This window comes from Balearica regulorum, chromosome 1, assembly GCF_011004875.1.
Source record: "Balearica regulorum gibbericeps isolate bBalReg1 chromosome 1, bBalReg1.pri, whole genome shotgun sequence".
Taxonomy (NCBI): domain Eukaryota; kingdom Metazoa; phylum Chordata; class Aves; order Gruiformes; family Gruidae; genus Balearica; species Balearica regulorum.
The window spans coordinates 160,013,504-160,031,422 of NC_046184.1; the positions used below are offsets into that span (position 1 = coordinate 160,013,504).

Below are 17,919 nucleotides of genomic sequence, written 5' to 3' on the forward strand. Positions count from 1 at the left end.
AATGAAGGGTATTTTGCCTTTTTGTTACAAAATTTATTTCACCTGGGTACTTGGAAGATAATGGCTATAGCAATACTACAACTGCAGCAAAATGGAAACCAGCCAGGTCATAGTTTTGTTTCTGGCAGGGAGCTGAAGCACTTAATACCTTTGATAGTGTTTCATGAAACCAGGCAGATGAATTATGAAAGAGTATTACAAAATGTCAAAATGTAAAAGTGAATTGAAGCATATAAGAAAGCTGTTTTCATCAGAACATAGATAAAGAGGGTGAAATGCTGGCACAGGTTGATTGATCGAGGGCTGACTGTTTTCAATAGTTGACTTGGATGAGGCAAGACTATTTAAATCTGGAGTGTAAGATTCAGTATTGGAAAGTTGGACGACTTGGGTTAAATGTTAACAAAACAACTAGAATTTGTGAAACAGAGGAAGTTACCTAGCCCAGCTGGAACGTACAAGAGGAAGGACAATAGCCTTGCACAGATGCCAACACAGATTTCAGAGCTCTCCACCAGAAAAGCCCAGAAGCAGAAACGCAAGCACAGATGAAATTTCAAGTCCTTTGAAAAAAAACAAAAATAAATTAAAGAGCTATCCACATTGTAACAAACACCATGAGCCAACACAATGTCTGGCATGGGGATAGTGGTGTAAGATCTGCACAGGATTACATCACTCTGCAAGAGCTTGCCAGCAGTAGCAGGTTGTGCACAGCAGGCCCAGAGGGATGACAGCAGCCCCGCCAGCTCAGAGGAATGCTTTGTACAGGCACCGACCGTGCAGCGCGCCAGGGGAACGAACGAGCGAGCGAAGCAAGGAAGGAAAGAAGGAAGCATTGTTCAGAGAACAAATGGGATATCTGCGCTCAGGTGTGCAAGCCAGCGTGATGCCAAAGGCCGCTGGCACTCGGGAAAATCTACAGCAGTAAAAGGCTGGCAAGGGAAAGAAATCTGTTCTCGCTCTGGCTGGCTGATCGTCGGTAACAGCGGTGCACTGCCTTCAGGAGAGTGATCTGGCAGAGACTGCGGCAGGCCTATCGGACGCTTGTAGGGAATCTCAAGTCCCTCTCTGTGCAACGAGGACTGCAAACGCTCAAAGGCTTTAAGCAGGAGACTACCGGCATGGCTTCTGATTTTTGCTGTTCGCTCTACCTCTAGGTGAACTGGTAGTCGAGCTAGTGGAAGGGAAATGTTCAGAGTCGCCTTAGTAAGAGTCTGGTCTGAGATATCTGTGGAGAAGTATTGAACACTACTCACCGCAGGTGGCTTTGCGCACATCTGCAAAGCTGGGGGTGAGCGAGAGGCCTGGCATCCAGGGACTGAACCCCAAAATGTAAAACTCCAGGGTTACTTCTAGCATGAGGGGAATGCAGAAAATCCTGCCACGAGAAAGGTGCCTTTCTCAAGGTTTGTGAAGCTACAGAAACAGTGGTGGGCCCAAGCCCTCAGTGTGAGACTGCTCAGCCACGGCTAGGATTGCTGCGGACTTTACAGGACCTCTGGCATTGCTCTATGCTAGATGTGGCTTTCCCTGAATTTTCATAGCAGCTGGCCACTCTTGGGGACCATCAGTAAGCAGCTTCTGCACTTAAACGGATAACCCATACGCAAGCCGTATCTCCAGCAGTGCATCCAGCCAGCCCTGCACGTGTGCGCTGTGTATCTGACCTGTGCAGGCGCCGCAGTGAGAAGTGCTGCGGCCACAGAGAATGGCTCTCCATCCAGCAGCACTCAGTTGGCCGGACTCCATCTTCATGCGTTGCTGTGTAGACAATCCACATACACTGCAAGGCAGAGTAGAGCCCTTCGCTGCTCTGCCTCAAGCCTCCAAAATGTTTGTGGCACTCGAGTACAAAGCTTAGCTCACGCTGTGTTCATGGTGGTGAAAAATAAGAGTTTTTCATCCATTTCTGGAACTTTCACTTTCTAGTGAAAGCCAAGGCTTGTCCCTCAGGAAGTGTAGTATGGTGAGGGGCTGTGAATACGTAACAGGTGCCACTCAGCCCACATCATGCCACCTTTCACTAGTTCTGCACTTTTTTGGGGGGGCCTAAAGTATGTTACTAGAAGAGTCAGCTCTTAATTTCAATGAAGGCTGCCTTTCTGGTGACCAGTACATCACCTTGGAGGATAGAGAAGATCTGGGATCCTATGACAGCATTGGAGTATGCAATATTTGCAGTATTTCAGTCAATCCTGCTTGTGCTCATTTTCAGCTGTCTTGAAGTTCCGTGAAAATCACTCCCTTCCACATCTTGACTTACTTTCCTGAACTTTGCCTCACCCCAGAAAAGTAAGACTTCAAATACACGCTGTAAGGGTTTTCAGTTGAGACCCAAGGAAAAAAAAAAAATCAAGGATATGCCAGTACTGTTCCCAGAAGGGGAAACTTTCAGAGGTTATCCACCATAACCTAATGCTAAGCTGAGGCATTTTATGGCTGAGTGTCAGCTCATCCTCCCGGAGCGCAGGCAGAGCTCCGTGTGCCCGTGCAAGCTCTGCCACCAGCCTGCATTTGCAAAGCAGGTAGGAGGACTTTCGACACCCACGTACCAGATACTACTCTTTAGCAAAGCCTCTCGTGTCAGAAGCCAGGGCTGCTTTGGGAACATCTTGCAGTCATACGCAGGCTATGTTACAGAGCGACAAGCCGTTAGGTAACTGTGTGTTACCACCAGGAACAGAACATTTCTGTTAATGTTTCTTCTTAATGGACAAAAAAGTAGTGGTAAAATTTGGAGAAGTACCACCCACACAAAGTTGATAATCCCCATTTCTTTCCTAGTGCCACAGATTCCTGCAGCTATGGGATCCTTTACTTGTAGGGGAAGCCAAATGACGATTCAGTCTGCTCTAGGTACTCAGATTGTTCAGGGTGGGAGCTCACAGCACCGGTGGGTTCACGTGCACCCCAAGAATGGAATCTGCATGGAGAGTTTTTCAAAGACAGGCAGTTATTGCAAGAAAAATAAAATCCCTTTTTTTTTCCTGACCACACCTGGATGTGGTCACAACAAAACTCTATGTCCCATGAAGCCCTGCTAAACTCACGCTATCGCAAGTATGACAGCAAACATTTTAAAACACAGTTATTTTCATTTCTGTGATGTGCCCTTGGACTCTGTTGGATCAACTGCTGATAGAGTCAAGGACCTGACACCAGCCTGGAGGTGGGCTTTCTTGCTTTTTTTTTTCTCTTTTCTTTTTTTTACTATTTTAGTCACCTACTAGTGTCTGAACTGCAAACCAAAGCAGATGTGATTATCTCAGCTGTCACTGGGACGGAAGTGGCATTGTAAATAGATAGGATCCAGACCACACAGCACTTTAAAGATCCAATTGCAACACTCCGATACACCAATAGTGACAAATAGGAAACCACTGCAGCCTTTCAAGCCTCAATTCAAAGCTTTCACAAGGACTATCGCCGTTATCAGCTATTTCATTCATACCTCCGAGTACCATCTTATGTAGAGTAAAAGCTCCCTCTCAAAGCTGCATGTTCAGCTTTAATGAGAAAAGGAGATAGCAGGCAGAAATAAAGTAATCAAACTGCCACAGTTATGGCAACCCTCACAGTGGCGGAATCAACGAGAAGTGAAAAGTGTATGACGGGTGATGCAGACTTGCAAAAGGAAGAATGTTCTTGAGAAGGGCAAGGTTAGAAAATCATCATTAAAACTAGATTTAAAGGTATAAGCAAAGACTCAGCCTGAAAGAAATTATCTTCACACAACTAAGCATGTAATTAACTAGACTTCTTATACAACTTGGCTTACACTTAAACAGTTTTCCGGTACAAGTAGAAGTTGTTCTTATCACAGCAGATGTTCTCTGAAATTTTGTGTCAGCATCCACTGGACATAAATCAACCTGTCTATGGAAAACAGTTCCTTCTACAAAATCGTAGGGCTTTTGATATCAAAAACAATTCAATAAAACATATGGTTTTGTCTAATGTTGTGTATTTATAAGTGACTGATACCCACAGCACATCATCTGTAGGTAAAATACTGCCTGAATAGTTAATTAATTTTATATTTGCAGATACACTATCATTATATCAAGTCTGATTCTGCTAGCAATTCTAATACCCTAACTTTACATCTTTTTAGGATTACTACCATGCTTTCCAACAAAAAATTTTATTTCAAGGAGACTTTTCAGGGAGCAAGATGCTTCTGGGTGTGAGTAAACTGGCAACACTTTAACGGTAGACTTTATACTAAACAAATCACTGAATTTGCTAGATTTCTCTGAATGTTATATGATGTTTGATTTATATACGTAATAACTTACAGGAGTTTATTTTACATGTTGTGTTCAGAACTGTAAGTTTAAATTCTGCTAAATCTTTTACATATTTATTAGAACCAGAAGTAGTTATGAATTGGGAAAAGTCATTCTTTGACGGTTCCTTTGAAAGCTTCTCTGCAACAAGCTGTATTATATAAAGTCCCAAGTTTCATTTTACTGGTCAAATAATTGAAATACATGTAATATACGTCAGAGCCTAATGTTACTAAACTATGCAAAATCTGTTAGCAATCCACTGAATTCTATTAATGCAAATATTACCATGGGTAATTTCCCTTCCCTTTTTTTTTTTGTTCTTCTTTTTAAAAGTAAATGAAATACAGCCACCTGATCTAAGGAAGCCCAAAGAAAGACTACATGGCAAGGGTGTTTTGCTCATCTGTATTTCTGAGGACAAACCAGAAGAAGGTTTATTCCATTCTGCATCTCCAAATGAAAAGTACAATCAAACACATTTTGAAGTGCCAAAGGAAATTGCTACTCAGGAAAAATGCAGATCACAATCCTGTGTTTATCTTGCAAGGGGCACAGGTTACATGCACTGTGCTGACCTCATTGACATGACTGTAGAGACTAGAAGAGCTATCCTGCGATTTCGCAATTAATTTTGATTGCATGGTGCAAACATATCCCATCAGCATCCTTGTCAAAGTTCCAGTTTTACACTTTTATCCTCCCTCAGCTGCAGCAGCTCGAGAGAGAATCTCACGTGGGACAACCGTGGGGAGGAATGTTAGGTATCTAAAAGATGGATATTCATATCTATGGGACAACCGTGGGGAGGAATGTTAGGTATCTAAAAGATGGATATTCATATCTATGGGACAACCGTGGGGAGGAATGTTAGGTATCTAAAAGATGGATATTCATATCTATACCAGTTGCATTATACTTCCTTTAGCACCGATGGTGGGAAAGAGACACCTCCAGAGAGCAATTCATCTCACTGTAAGATAAATGGCTGAAGTAAATTAAATGAACTGCCCTCTGGAGATACTCACTGCTGTCCTTTATCTATATAATGGGCGTTAGGCAACTATCTAGGTGGTGAGATGTACTCGAACTTCAATGCCCACATTGTTTTGAAAACCGAACTGGACCATGTAAGCCATTTAGGCCTTCACTACGTGGGAGCCGCATGAAAAACCTTAGGTGGGATCCCAAGGTTAGTGGAAATTTGCAGCTTCCTGAAGACTGGAGCGGTACATCTCCAGGACCCAGTGTAAGCCCAAACAACCTGACACCCCCCTAACGTACACCACCCGGCTATTGCTGCAGTCAAAATGGTCTCTGTCCTGCTGTCTTAGGGACAGAGGGACGTTCTGAAGGGACGTGATGGGGCCATTCGGCCAACTCTATGCCACCGAAAAAATATGATAATAAAAATCACAGGTATAAAGGGCTTTGTTGCCCATTTGTATGAGGACAGCTGACATAGGCTGTGGTAGAAGCCAGTATCTGAAGTTCAGATTTTGCAGTATCCAGCCATTACAGTAGGCTATTCCTTAACATTTTGCACCAATATACCACGTCTGGCACTGCCCAGTGCCTCTTCCATGGGGTGCCACACAACTTTTCCACACTAGAGCTTACACCACCGTTGCCACACCTGGGGCTGATACGAGGTACAGCTTAAGAGAAGCTCAGCCTATGGAAAGGCTACAGAGGCTGGAGATCTGGCTGGAAACAACATGCTGTGATGGCAGCTGGTGGCCAAGGAGAGCTGGTGGGAATGCCGTTGTTACAGGACAGCCCCGGAGCAGCGCTCGCATCCCTGTTCAGGGAGCTGGCCGTTAGGTTTCGTTAGCTCCTCTGGCTGCTGGAACAAAATACTCTTTTGAGTGGAAAGGCACAGTCTCAGTTCCCTAGGACACCTGCTTACTCTGCTCTTTAAATCAGAGTTATTGGCTCTTTTCAGTCTAAACCAATATAGACTTGCGGACAAGGGAATAGTTAATTTTTGAAGGAGAAGGTGATGCAGGGCAGTTTTTCACATGCCTGGTCTCAAACAAAATGATATTTTATTTTTTTTTACTCTTTGATGAATTTGCTTTTTTAAGCTCATAGTTATATTTACTATAATAATTTACCTTGGTTCACTGCAGCTTTATAATACTCAGTGCAATATACTTTAAGAAATGGACTAAATTCAGATTTCAAGTTCATTTTAACAGCAAGTAAAATGTTTGGCCTGCAAAACTTGACTTTCAGTAGGCTGAATGTGTTTCCGTGCTAGCAGCTTCCAGGAAACTCTTAGGTTACAATTACAAGAAGTTAAAACTGCAGCAGCAGAATTGTTAACTGGAAGTCAGAATTTCCTTTACACCATTCCTCTTATGCTTAGTCCTAACAGGCTAGCTTAAATACTTTCTCTTCTTTTTCTGTTGCATTGTTTTGGTATTTTCATGACTTTTTTTTTTCTTTCTATCATAACCTCTAATTATTTGTTCTTTTATTTGGTTCTTTTACCTTATACTGGATTATCTATGTAGAGCAGCATTTTCTAACAACCCTTCCAGGTTATGAGACTTTCTCCTTTGAATTTATTAGGGATATGTCCAATTCTTAAAACAGGTTAAAGACATTTTTTGTATTCCTTCCAAGGCTTCCTAATTACATGGTCAGTAATCCAAAGAAGAATGTAAGCAGGGAAGTCTGTGATAAGAACAATAAAAACAGTGTATGCTCTAAGGAACAAAACCAAAGCGGACTTCACAAACTAAAGGAAGAGAAGGAAAGAAGGTAATGGGTGGATTCGGTTGGAAGAAAAACACAGGGATTTTTCATAAAATAGTAATTTAGACAATGAGTGAAGATAATCAGAGCATAACAGAAAATCAGAAGAAAGAAATGCAAACATGATTTAATAAGGCTCAGCAAACAACAAGTCTAGGGATGATACTGCAAGACAGATGGTATCCCAACAGATCTGTGCTCCACAAACTCAGATGACCCCTCTTCTTTAAATTAAGATGCAAGGAGATGACCCTGAGAAAGTGAGAAAGTGAGAAAGGACAGGGCTGGAATGCTGGCTGGCTGAGCCACAGGGACGAAGGACAGTTTGTTGGATCTTATCTGTCTGTTATTTGAATATAGATCTGAAAGACGATAAGGACTGAAGACCTATTTTTCACTGCTCAACATATGGATTTCTTTGCAAAATAAATGCAAAGCTTGTTGAAAGCAGTAGTTGCATTTAGTCGGATTTTACTCACTTATCATAGGATTCAGCAACCATACTGAGAAATGGAAACAAAATTTGCGTCCGAAGAAATTACACAAACACATTTATAATTGCTTATTACATATATAAAATATATTAAAAAATATATGTTTATATGGTTGCTTGCATAGCAAATGTGAGGTTTACAGACAATTTGTCACTGCTGCAGCCGCTGGAATTTGCCAGTAAATCTGTGGCCTCGTGTTTCCTTACAGCTGCTTTTATATTTGGAGTATAAACCATGCTAGCTTCTGAAGGATTTATCAATTTAGAGGACAGCTGTGGAGTGTTTAGGAGAGAACTTCAGGATGACATGGCTCCAAAATAAATCTGTGTTTGGCTACTCCATCTTCCGATATGTGAGACACTTCTACAGAGAAAAGAGTTTCAATGGAGGAGATGGAGCCTTCCAGGGATCTCCCGCAATCACTTACCTGCTCTACACCACAGGCTTTGAAGGCTTCTTTCTGTGATTTTTTCTTGTCTAACAGAAAAAAGAAGATAATATGTGGATGGATGAATGGACAGAATATGTATTATTAAAAAACATTCAAAACATTCCAGCAGGCACACTTTTTTCCATGAGAAAAAACCCATTTTAGTCACATTGCTTAATAATCTTCTGGAAGGCTCTTAGATGTTATGGTTGCTACAGATAATGCTACACAGAACAAGGTATCTGTAGCTTGTAGACAATAACCCGATCATTTTGTTGACAACTTTTATTTTATTCACACATAAAATTAAAATTAAATGTAAGGACTGTTAGGTGGTTTTGGAAAACAGAAGAGTAAAATCAAAGTGATGTAAATCCTCTGTAGCAAACACGACCAGTTCTGAATGTAAATTTATTTTCCTTCTGTGTATTTTTTTAAACAACATAAATACATACAAAACAGTACATTGGGAAAACCTAGGAAATTGGGCCTAAAATGACCTTTTTCCTTTGTCCTTGCAAAGGAAGGCTGACAAATGCTCATGAGCTTCCATTCATCATGTTTCATAGGAAAATAGGAGACAGTAGGCATCTTGAGCCAGTCTGTATTGATTCACACACAGAGATCCTCCTCCAAGACTGCTGTGCTTAGCAGCTAAGCGAAGTTCAACCGCCCTTCTAAGAAATATGAGTTTTATCCTAAGTCACATTGCTCGTTGGTCACATTTGAAAGGTTTCAAATGATAATTTGAATTATTATTTTGATTAGGAGATGTTGCTTTTAGGTAGTATTGCACCAGGTTACAAATTCCAAAGTCTGCCGTATAGTCCAGGATTGATTATGAAATATTTATCTTTATTTCTTGGAAAAATGTCTGGCTTTTGTCCTTTCGTTCTGTGCTGGTCATGATAATTTCAGCATTCTTTTTTTACGATTTTCTTATTTACACCACATCCACAAATTCACTCTTGCAGCTGTTCCTCATGTGATTATTTCTAGTAGTTTCATTGTGGTTACCCATGTGAATAAGGCTTATTGTTGTGGTATACCATCATAGGCTACAAATATGCAAAAATTATAAAGGGACAGGAAACTTTCAAACCCTTTAAATAATTTCTTTTGTTTTTGGATATGTATTCTTTTCTGGTTTTGCTTCGGTTTTCTGTTTTGTTTCATTTTAAGATTGCCCTGCAGCTATTTCAAAATAGCTTTAAAAAGTTTAAAAACTGCTTCCACTGATTTACTTTAAGTCAACCACAGGATGGCAAGCAGTTTCAAAATCTGTCAAACCTTTAGCCAGTAGAAATTAGCAATTGTGCAGTTATTTTTATTAGCCGCATATTGTACAAAAATATAGATATCTACACAATAAAATATTGTATAGATTATTTTATGACAGTATATGACATTTATTTGTGACAGTGTAACTAACTGCTATGATTATTGTAAATGACAGCCAGATGAACTGGCATGGAAGAAAGCATAGGAAGCAAAGTCTAGTATTTTGGAGTATATATTTATACTAGAGAAACAAGCTCCTAAATACACTACTGTAATGGATACCAGACAAGCATGCACTATACAAAAAAATTCTGTTTTCCTTTTCTTGTGAACAGCATATGGTGAAAACTGTTCCCGGATGCCAGCAAAGATCTCTGCTGCATCAGTTACTCTGCCATGGAGATAAGAACTATGAGCTTTTGGTCTCACATAGAGTGTAAACAATCACCGCTTCATCGCTTTGCTGAATACAGCTCACATCCTATTACTTATTTCTCAGCTCGTGTCTTCAACTGTATCTAAACTGACCTCGAAACAAGGAACACATCCAAATTCTTTGTGTACGAAGAAGTTACCTACTCAGAATGAAAAAAATGTGAGCTATGCCAAATTAAGGGAATGTGCAGCCAAGCCAATAACGGAGGATTTGAAGTCATAAAGACTACTTTGAATTACAGTGTCTGCAGGAGACCTTGTCAGTACTTTTATGTGTTAGGAGGTTATTAGCCATCTTCTCCATGCTGCTCTTAGTTTAAAGCGGCTGGGGAGTCACAAATATTGATGCTGCAAGACATATATTACTGGTTTGTGTAGTAAGGCAAGTAGTCTCATAATAATAAATATTGTACCTGAACACTGAAGGACTGAAGTGTCCTTCATATATAATCAAAGGAAACGACATCAAAGTAATTTATGGTGTATCCGCTTGGTGGAAATACACATTTCCTCTACCTTACACTAAATACCTGATTTCAAGTATTTGAATTTAAGATAAATAAATCATTCTGCAGTTTTAATGGAAACATATTTGACAACATCAAGAAAGATGCCGATTACAGACAAGAAATCCGGGAATCAGCATATGGTCTGGCTTAGCTACTGAGCAGAAAAATCCTCTTCTAAAGGCTACAACAACCCTTATGCTGATAATAAAGGAAAGATGTGTCCCATGGTATGCACTTAAGCTGCTGCTGGTGATCATGATATGACATGAGGCCTCCCTTAAAAGTGCACAGCAACTCTAGATAGCAGTTCAATGAAAGCTGTGAAAATAAATAAACATTTAAAATGGTAGAAGTTAAACTCTGAATAATTTAAAAATCTGAGTTAATTGGTACAAAACCTTATGCATCTTTTTTTGCTTTTGTTAAACGTAGCCTTCATTACCTCAGTTTAACACAAACTATCTAAGCTGAGTTTAGACAAACCTAAATAATCTAAAACAAATTCAGAGTAGCTACTCAGAAGTTCTGCATCAATTTCCTATCAGGTTTAAAAATCACACATTTGTTGTACTCCATTGAAAACAGAAGAAAATGATGTGGAATTCTGCTCACATTACATGACTAACTCCCCAAAAGATATTACTAATACTCATGGGTAAGCTTTTAACAACTAACACTGAAGAAGGAATATTATCCCTGAAGCCTGAATTAAACTGATTAATTGACTGAGAAACTGAAAGAAGGGTCATAATTGACATATGAGTCAGTGGAAAAGACAGGAAGTGAATTACTCTGTGTCCTCCTGAACTTGCACAGGTATTTATTAATGTAGAACTATCGTTACCCTAATTGGAATTTAGCCAGGGCATGAGAGGTAACACTACCTCTGCTTTTATGAAAAAAAGAAACTCTATTTATGTCATGCGTCAATGCAGAGAAAGATTTAGTTGCTTACATTAATCCTGCAGTACCTCTGCTGAACACGAGAAATACAATTGGAAAAATGAGCTTTTAGAATTGCACCTGAATGGGCAGAAAGATTACAGAGCATGTACTTGGCCCTTCCGCAGGTTTCTATTGGCAGGGTTACAATAACGAAGCCTGAAACACAGACTTACACTGAAACTGATGATGTCATTCTACAAAGCAGGTAATTAATACATGTAGTTTTCTGAACAGTAACATGCCAGAAGTTACTGAGAAACTTCCACTAAATCTTCCTGCCCTTCTCCACGATATATCCAGATTTCCAGATAAGGAATGAAACAGAGTATTTTTTGCATTTCCATTTATGAGCAACAGAGACACACATACACCTATGTGCTCTTTCTTACTAATATAATCAAAGGAAACGACATCAAAGTAATTTATGGTGTATCCGCTTGGTGGAAATACACATTTCCTCTACCTTACACTAAATACCTGATTTCAAGTATTTGAATTTAAGATAAATAAAGACTTCATAGACCTGGGGACACGATCTGATAAAAAATGATGTCATCTTAAGAAGGCACATTACGGATTTCATGGGGTATATCAGTGTTGTATAATCAAAGTAATTTGTAAATGTTTGTACGTTTCTGTACATAAACGTTGGCACACTGTTACATTCCACTGAGGGGAAAAAAAAAAAAAAAGAACTAAAAGCTGCTATTCAGAAATATCTGCGCGCGCTGCTGGCATATATTTGGAAGGATAGATCAGCTGTATCAGGGAAAAAGTCAGTCTTAGCCAGATGCAGAAAAAACACTCCATTATTCTTTTCAGGCACTGGGAGAATTTTAAAAAGCTCAAATGAACCTGGTCCAGCGCATCACTGAATGGGTTAGTATGTTGGAAGATGGTAAGAAAGCTATCCATCAGTGGTATTGTTTCACTTTAATTTTTACAAGTACACAGAACAAGTAGCTCATTTTAAATTAAAATGCTGATAAAATGCTATCAAAATGTAGTTTTCTATGCTTCTGCCTTTCAGAGCACAAAAAAAGAAATGCATCTTCTCTGGATTTTAAGATCCAGTTCTAAGTTGTTTATTATCTGTAAAACCTCCAGACTGTCTGCATATCTAATGTTTAGTGAGTGCTCCCCTGCCGCCTCTATTCTTTTAGCACTTACTCTGACCACATCATTTGTTATGATTTGGTGGCCATTAGCTCATCAGCTCTCTTCTTTTCCCAACAGAATGGATTTGCAGGCCAGAAAGGTGATTATGATCATCTAGCTTGCCCACCATAGCAACATAAGCGAAGAAATTCTATAATGTGAACTTTGAGTCCATAATTTGAGGGATGACTTAGAGCCCAGGATTTACAAAAGATATTGAATCTTAATTTAGAATTTGGGAGATAGAGTTTAGTGGGTCCTCAGGGATATTATACCAAACAACTCCTCTTGTGGCTAAAAGACAAGGATCCTCCGGTTATTCTAAATTAGCATAATTTCACCTGCCAGTTACTGGTTCTCACTGTCATCTCACCTGTCAGATTAAAGAGACTTTTAATATTTGAAATTTTCTTCTCTTGCAAATCCCAGTAAGTTATGATCAAGCTTTTGAATAAGCTAAACAGATGCTTCTGCAGTCTCTCACTGCAAGGCAGATTTTCCTGGCTTTTCCAGTTTGTCAATTATTTGTGTTAAAATGCAGTTCCACCATTTCAGTAATAGTTTGATCAATGCCATATGTAACAACATCATTACTACTACTTCTAAATATTCTTCTGCTTTTACACCCAAGATTTGTACCGTAAGTATGAATCTTTTTGAGTTGTTCATAACCACACTATAACGCCTCTGTAATTTGACTTAAAGATATTATTTGTACTTAGATGTCTTTCCATTCATCTGTATTCCAATAAACAGTTCACTAAGTCCCATTCTACCTGCCCTGGAAAAAAAAAGCAGGCTCTGCTTCAGAAGTAACATCTCCCTATAAATATTTATGGCTGCATCTATGTTATTAGTGATTATTTTATGTTTTCTTTACATAAGGTAATAAAGATTATGAACAGGATTGGGATAAAATCAAATCCTTGTTGTGCTTTGCTGAACAGGTCTCCATTCAATCATAATTTTCAACATATAATTACTTTTCAGATCTGCTGGGTAATTGGTTCTGCTCAGATAAATACATGTTGAAAGTTCTGTATAAAAATATTTTTAAATAGAATTTTGGCACTAAATAGAATATGGCATAATGTCTTCATAGAAGCTCAAAATTATAGTTACCTTTGCCAGGTAAAATACTAATCCCATAAACAACAGGCCTAAATTCCAGCAAATCCTGCTGATATTAGAAAGTCAATCATTCTTTAATTCCTACATGTGATCCTTATGTTTGACTTTCATGATTTTGCCAAAGGTTCTCGTCATGTTATTTTAGCTCAAATAACCTTTTGCTTTACATTTCTAATGGGCACCAAATCAGTTTCTCTTTCATTTCTTGAACAAACATAAACAGGTTGATTATTACCATGAAAGATTCAGAACCCTGTAAAATTCCAGGACACGACTTAGTTCGACCTAAAAGTTTAAATGTTTTTTACCTTTACTTGTTGCTATTTAGCATCCTTACTAAGTAATGACTGAATAAAACATTTGCAATTATATCCATAAAGTATTACTGCATTATCCAGGTTTCTATTAAAGAAAAAAAATGCTTTTGTATATCAGCATTGTTACTGAAAATTGTATACTTTGAAGCAGCGGGGAAACCATGCCACTGTCAAGATTTTTTCTTTCTTCATCCTGGTATTTTTAAAAACGGTATTCCCCTTGTCCTTTAGGCAACAAGCCAAGACTTTTCATTCATATATTTAGCTACCATTACTCATTCCCATTGTTTCACAACTGCTCACTTACCATTTCTGCTTATCAGCTTCCATATTTTTCCTTTTGTTTTATACACATTAATTGTCGCTTTAATTTTCTTTCTTTACACAAATGCATTCAGCTGAAAAGAAACTTTGCTGATTGTGGCAACATCATCTTTTGGGTATCCTGTACAGTCTTCCTAAATAAACCACCGTTTACCTATTTGGTATATTTTTGCTACGTATCTCTACCTATACAGGTATCATTCAGAGTTTTCTTCAGACTTGGAACATTGTCCCTTTTCCAGTAAAGCTGCATAATATATATGGGAAATATTTATATACAGCAAACATAGTTAAATTGTGCCATTTTACATTCAAGAAACCATAAAATCAGTAGATTAGACTGTATTTTTGGTCGGAATTGTCAGAATTCAAAGTATCTGAATGCTCTGAAAATAACATATGATTTTATTTTAGAAAATGATCATGTATTATTTATATAAAATCTGGGGCATGTTTACTTGTGGAAGTTTGAGATCTAGACCTATCCTACATATTGAGATAAAAAAATAAAAAAGATGATCCTATAATAGCTCATTCTAGTTACCCTAGCTAAATGTTTACATAGTTGCTCATCCAGTTCTGTATTCAGATAATGTCTCATCAGTATCCAATTTTCTGATTTATCAGCCTAAACATTGACTCATAAACACACCAGGTCTTGAATTTGTGAAATCAGGAACTCTACTTATCTGTAATGAGCCTGACAAGTCTTCCTCTCTGCGCATTTTGTCTTTGTTAAAGAAGGTATAAAGTAATAGGAACATTCACGTTGTGACAGACATCTGACTAAAAAACTATAGCTCATACATTTGAATAGATGAGCCTTTGATAGAGGTCTGCAAAGTATCTGCAGAAAGATCCTTCATTGATAAAAACTCCCTTGGTGTAAGCCACGCATGTGTATATTTGGGCTTTTTATCCTCTGTCTTTCCGAAAGAATTGCCTCAATTATTTGGAATCTGATGAGTTACAGATGTATCCGTGAAGCATCCAGAAAAGTAGGCCCTTTCTCTGGCAAGGGATTTCTTGAGCACATAGCCTGATAAAGTAACTTTGCGATCTTTTTTTCCACTTGAAAGCCTACCCCGCTCCTCATCCACAGCACTCATTTGCTCCATCAGTGATAAGCTGTATACAGCTTCTGTGTAGAAAAATGGTTTTTAGTTTATATAAAAAGATGCCTGATAAGGGTGTGCAAGCCCTAATGCTCTCAAGTGCTCCAAGAGTTTCTGTGTAATCACGAGGTGTCTAGCGCCTACACAGGCTCGTAGTTCACCAGCATTACTAGCCAGCCCCTCAGAGGGAACTCACAGCAATTAAAAAAGCCAGAGCCGCGCACACTTTGACAGAACTGAGCGCACGGGTGCAGAAACTACTTGCGAGAAGAAAACTGTACGAAGGGCAAGCCTCAGAGACGAAGCTTCGTTGGGACGCACGGGCAGCGACGATGATGATGATGATGACGATCACGCGCGTTCCCAACCGTGACTGCTGTAGCTCCCGCACCAATTCCCCTACTTTTTGACTTTCTCGCTTTCTCTCACGTGCTTACACAGACCCACGCGGGTACGTGTGCGCGCGTGTGTGTACACGCAGACACGGGCGCTATGAACAGGGCCGGCAGCCGTTGGCGCAGGGCCCAGCCGCCCCGCGCGGACACCGCGCGGCAGCCCGCGCCGCTTTATCCCCGGCCCTCGGGTAGGCGGCAGCTACACCCGCCGCTCCGGCCGCGCTTTACCGCAGACCGCGCTGCTCGGGGCCGGACAGAGCCGCGCTCACCGCAACCACTCCGGCGGACCTGGGACGAGCGCGGTTCCCCACCCCGGGACCCGCCGTCGCAATCGGGACTCGGTCTCGACCGACGCCGCCGCTCACCGCAGCCCGCCCCGTTGAGGGCGGGGCCTGCCCGGCAAGGGAGGGAACTTCCGGCTCTCGCCGACCCCGCCCCTCACCTTGGCCTCGGGTCCGCTCTAAGCCAATGAGGGTGGGGAGTCGCAGCCGGGCAGGTAACCGGGTGCCCAATCAGAAAGGCGCCGCGGGAACAGGTGGGGGCGGGGCCTCGGCGTGCCGCGCGCGCGGCCCCGCCCCTTTGCCCCGCTCGTAGCCGCGCCAATCGGCCTCCGCGGCGGCGTCTCGTTCTCCTTCGTCCGGCGGCGCGCGGGTGTGTTTGGAGGTGGGAGGGGCTACCTGCCAGGAGCGGCGCCGGCTGCGGCACCCGCCGGCGGGGCTCGCGCCCTGCCTGCCTCCCGACGGCCGCCTCCCGCCCCCAGCCGCCGCCGCGTGAGGGGCCGCCCGGCGGTCGGGCCGTGAGGGCGGCCCGGGCCGGAGGAGCGCGGAGGCAGCCATGGCACTGGCGGCTCCGGAGACTCGGAAGTTCACGCGGGCGCTGAGCAAGCCTGGCACGGCGGCCGAGCTGCGGCAGAGCGTCTCCGAGGTGGTGCGCGGCTCCGTCCTACTGGTGAGTGCGGGGGCGGCCCGCCAGGGGCCCGGGCGAGGCTGCGGGAGGGGGGGGGAGAGTCTCCGCCGGGGCCTCGCACGGCTGCGGGGGGGGGGGGGGGGAGGCGGGCAGGCGGTGGCCCCGGAGGAGCAGCGGACGGGCCCTTTGATCCCTCCCGGGCCTGCCCGGGCTGTCACGGTGGCTGAGGCGGGGCGGGGAGGTCGGCGCGGTCCCGTGCCGGGCTTGCGGCTCTTCGTCTCCCCCGGCGGCTGCTGCGGGCGGGGTGAGGTGCGGGAGCGGGCGGGGCGGGGACGCTCCCAGCGGCAGCAGCGCGGAGAGCGCCATGGGATGCGACGCCCGGCGGGCACGGCCGGGCGCTCCCGCCCTCCCCGCTGCAAACTTCTCCTGGGCGTGAGGCGCTGTGGGACAGGCGGGGCAAGCGGAGCTCTGCGGGGAGCAGCGGCAGCCTCCTCGCTGTAACCTGCCTCAGGGGCCTGCCTGCCTCCGTCCTCCTCCACCTGTAGAGCGGGTGCAGCTAGCACTTGGCCTTATTTGGCCGAAGGGCTTTTGCGTGTGTGAAAATAATGGTGCAAAAGTGATATTTTCATCTCGCTACTGTCTGCACGCTTGACAACTAAACCACATTTTTTGTTGTGCGTATCATACAGAATGGAAGATGAGTGCTGGCAAGTGCAGCAGGAATGTTTTAATATCTTATTTGTCCCTGCTGTCTCTACTGTGCTAGCACATGGTAGTTGTTCTTGCCAGTTCACAATTGGGTGCATTAATTTAATTTGATCTGCTGAAAGTAAATTTGTGTGAAGGTGTTAGATGGTGAACTGAGGCAGCTGGGACCAAGAGAGAGAGACAGAGGTAGGTTTTTTTTGGCCTGTCTGTACCCAGGTGATGACATTTTAAACAGCTAGAGCTCCTCTCTTGGGACTCTTATTCGTGGTATGCATTTGTTTTCCATGTGGTTTTGTTATCTCCAAGGGGAATTTTTCAGTAAGCACCTAACCCTGTGTAAGCAGAGAGGTTTTGGTGCTGGGGCTCCTAATACTGGAAGCTGATCTGTCATTTGTTTTTCACTCTTGCTAATGCTAAGCATAGTCTTGTCTAACTCTTTTAAACTGCTTGTCAGAACACTGTTTGTCTTGTCGTAGCTATGTGTTGTGAGAGTAACAAATGCTGTAGCTGTACTTCAAATGTAAATACCTTTCTTTAATAAAACAATGGCTCTAAAATTAAATTATTCTTTATTTAATTGTGGGTCACAGAATATATGCTAGAAGACCTAACATGCATCGTTCAGGGTCCACCTGAATGCTTACAGTTTTCCATAAGACTCTAGCACATATATATGTAATGGACATCCAATATATGTTAGCACTTCTTCAGGGATC

The 17,919-nt window shown here is 42.1% G+C and overlaps 1 protein-coding gene across 3 annotated transcripts in view; it reads left to right on the plus strand.

Moving 5' to 3' along the window:
- The first annotated feature begins 16,292 nt into the window (after positions 1-16,292).
- DOCK9 (dedicator of cytokinesis 9) overlaps positions 16,293-17,919 on the plus strand; it is a 140,115-nt gene continuing 138,488 nt past the window's right edge. For all 3 annotated transcript variants that reach the window (XM_075740962.1, XM_075741016.1, XM_075740999.1), the window contains exon 1: positions 16,293-16,537. In XM_075740962.1, coding sequence (XP_075597077.1) covers positions 16,424-16,537 — 114 coding nt within the window. In that variant the 5' untranslated portion in view covers positions 16,293-16,423. The remainder of the gene's footprint in view (positions 16,538-17,919) is intronic.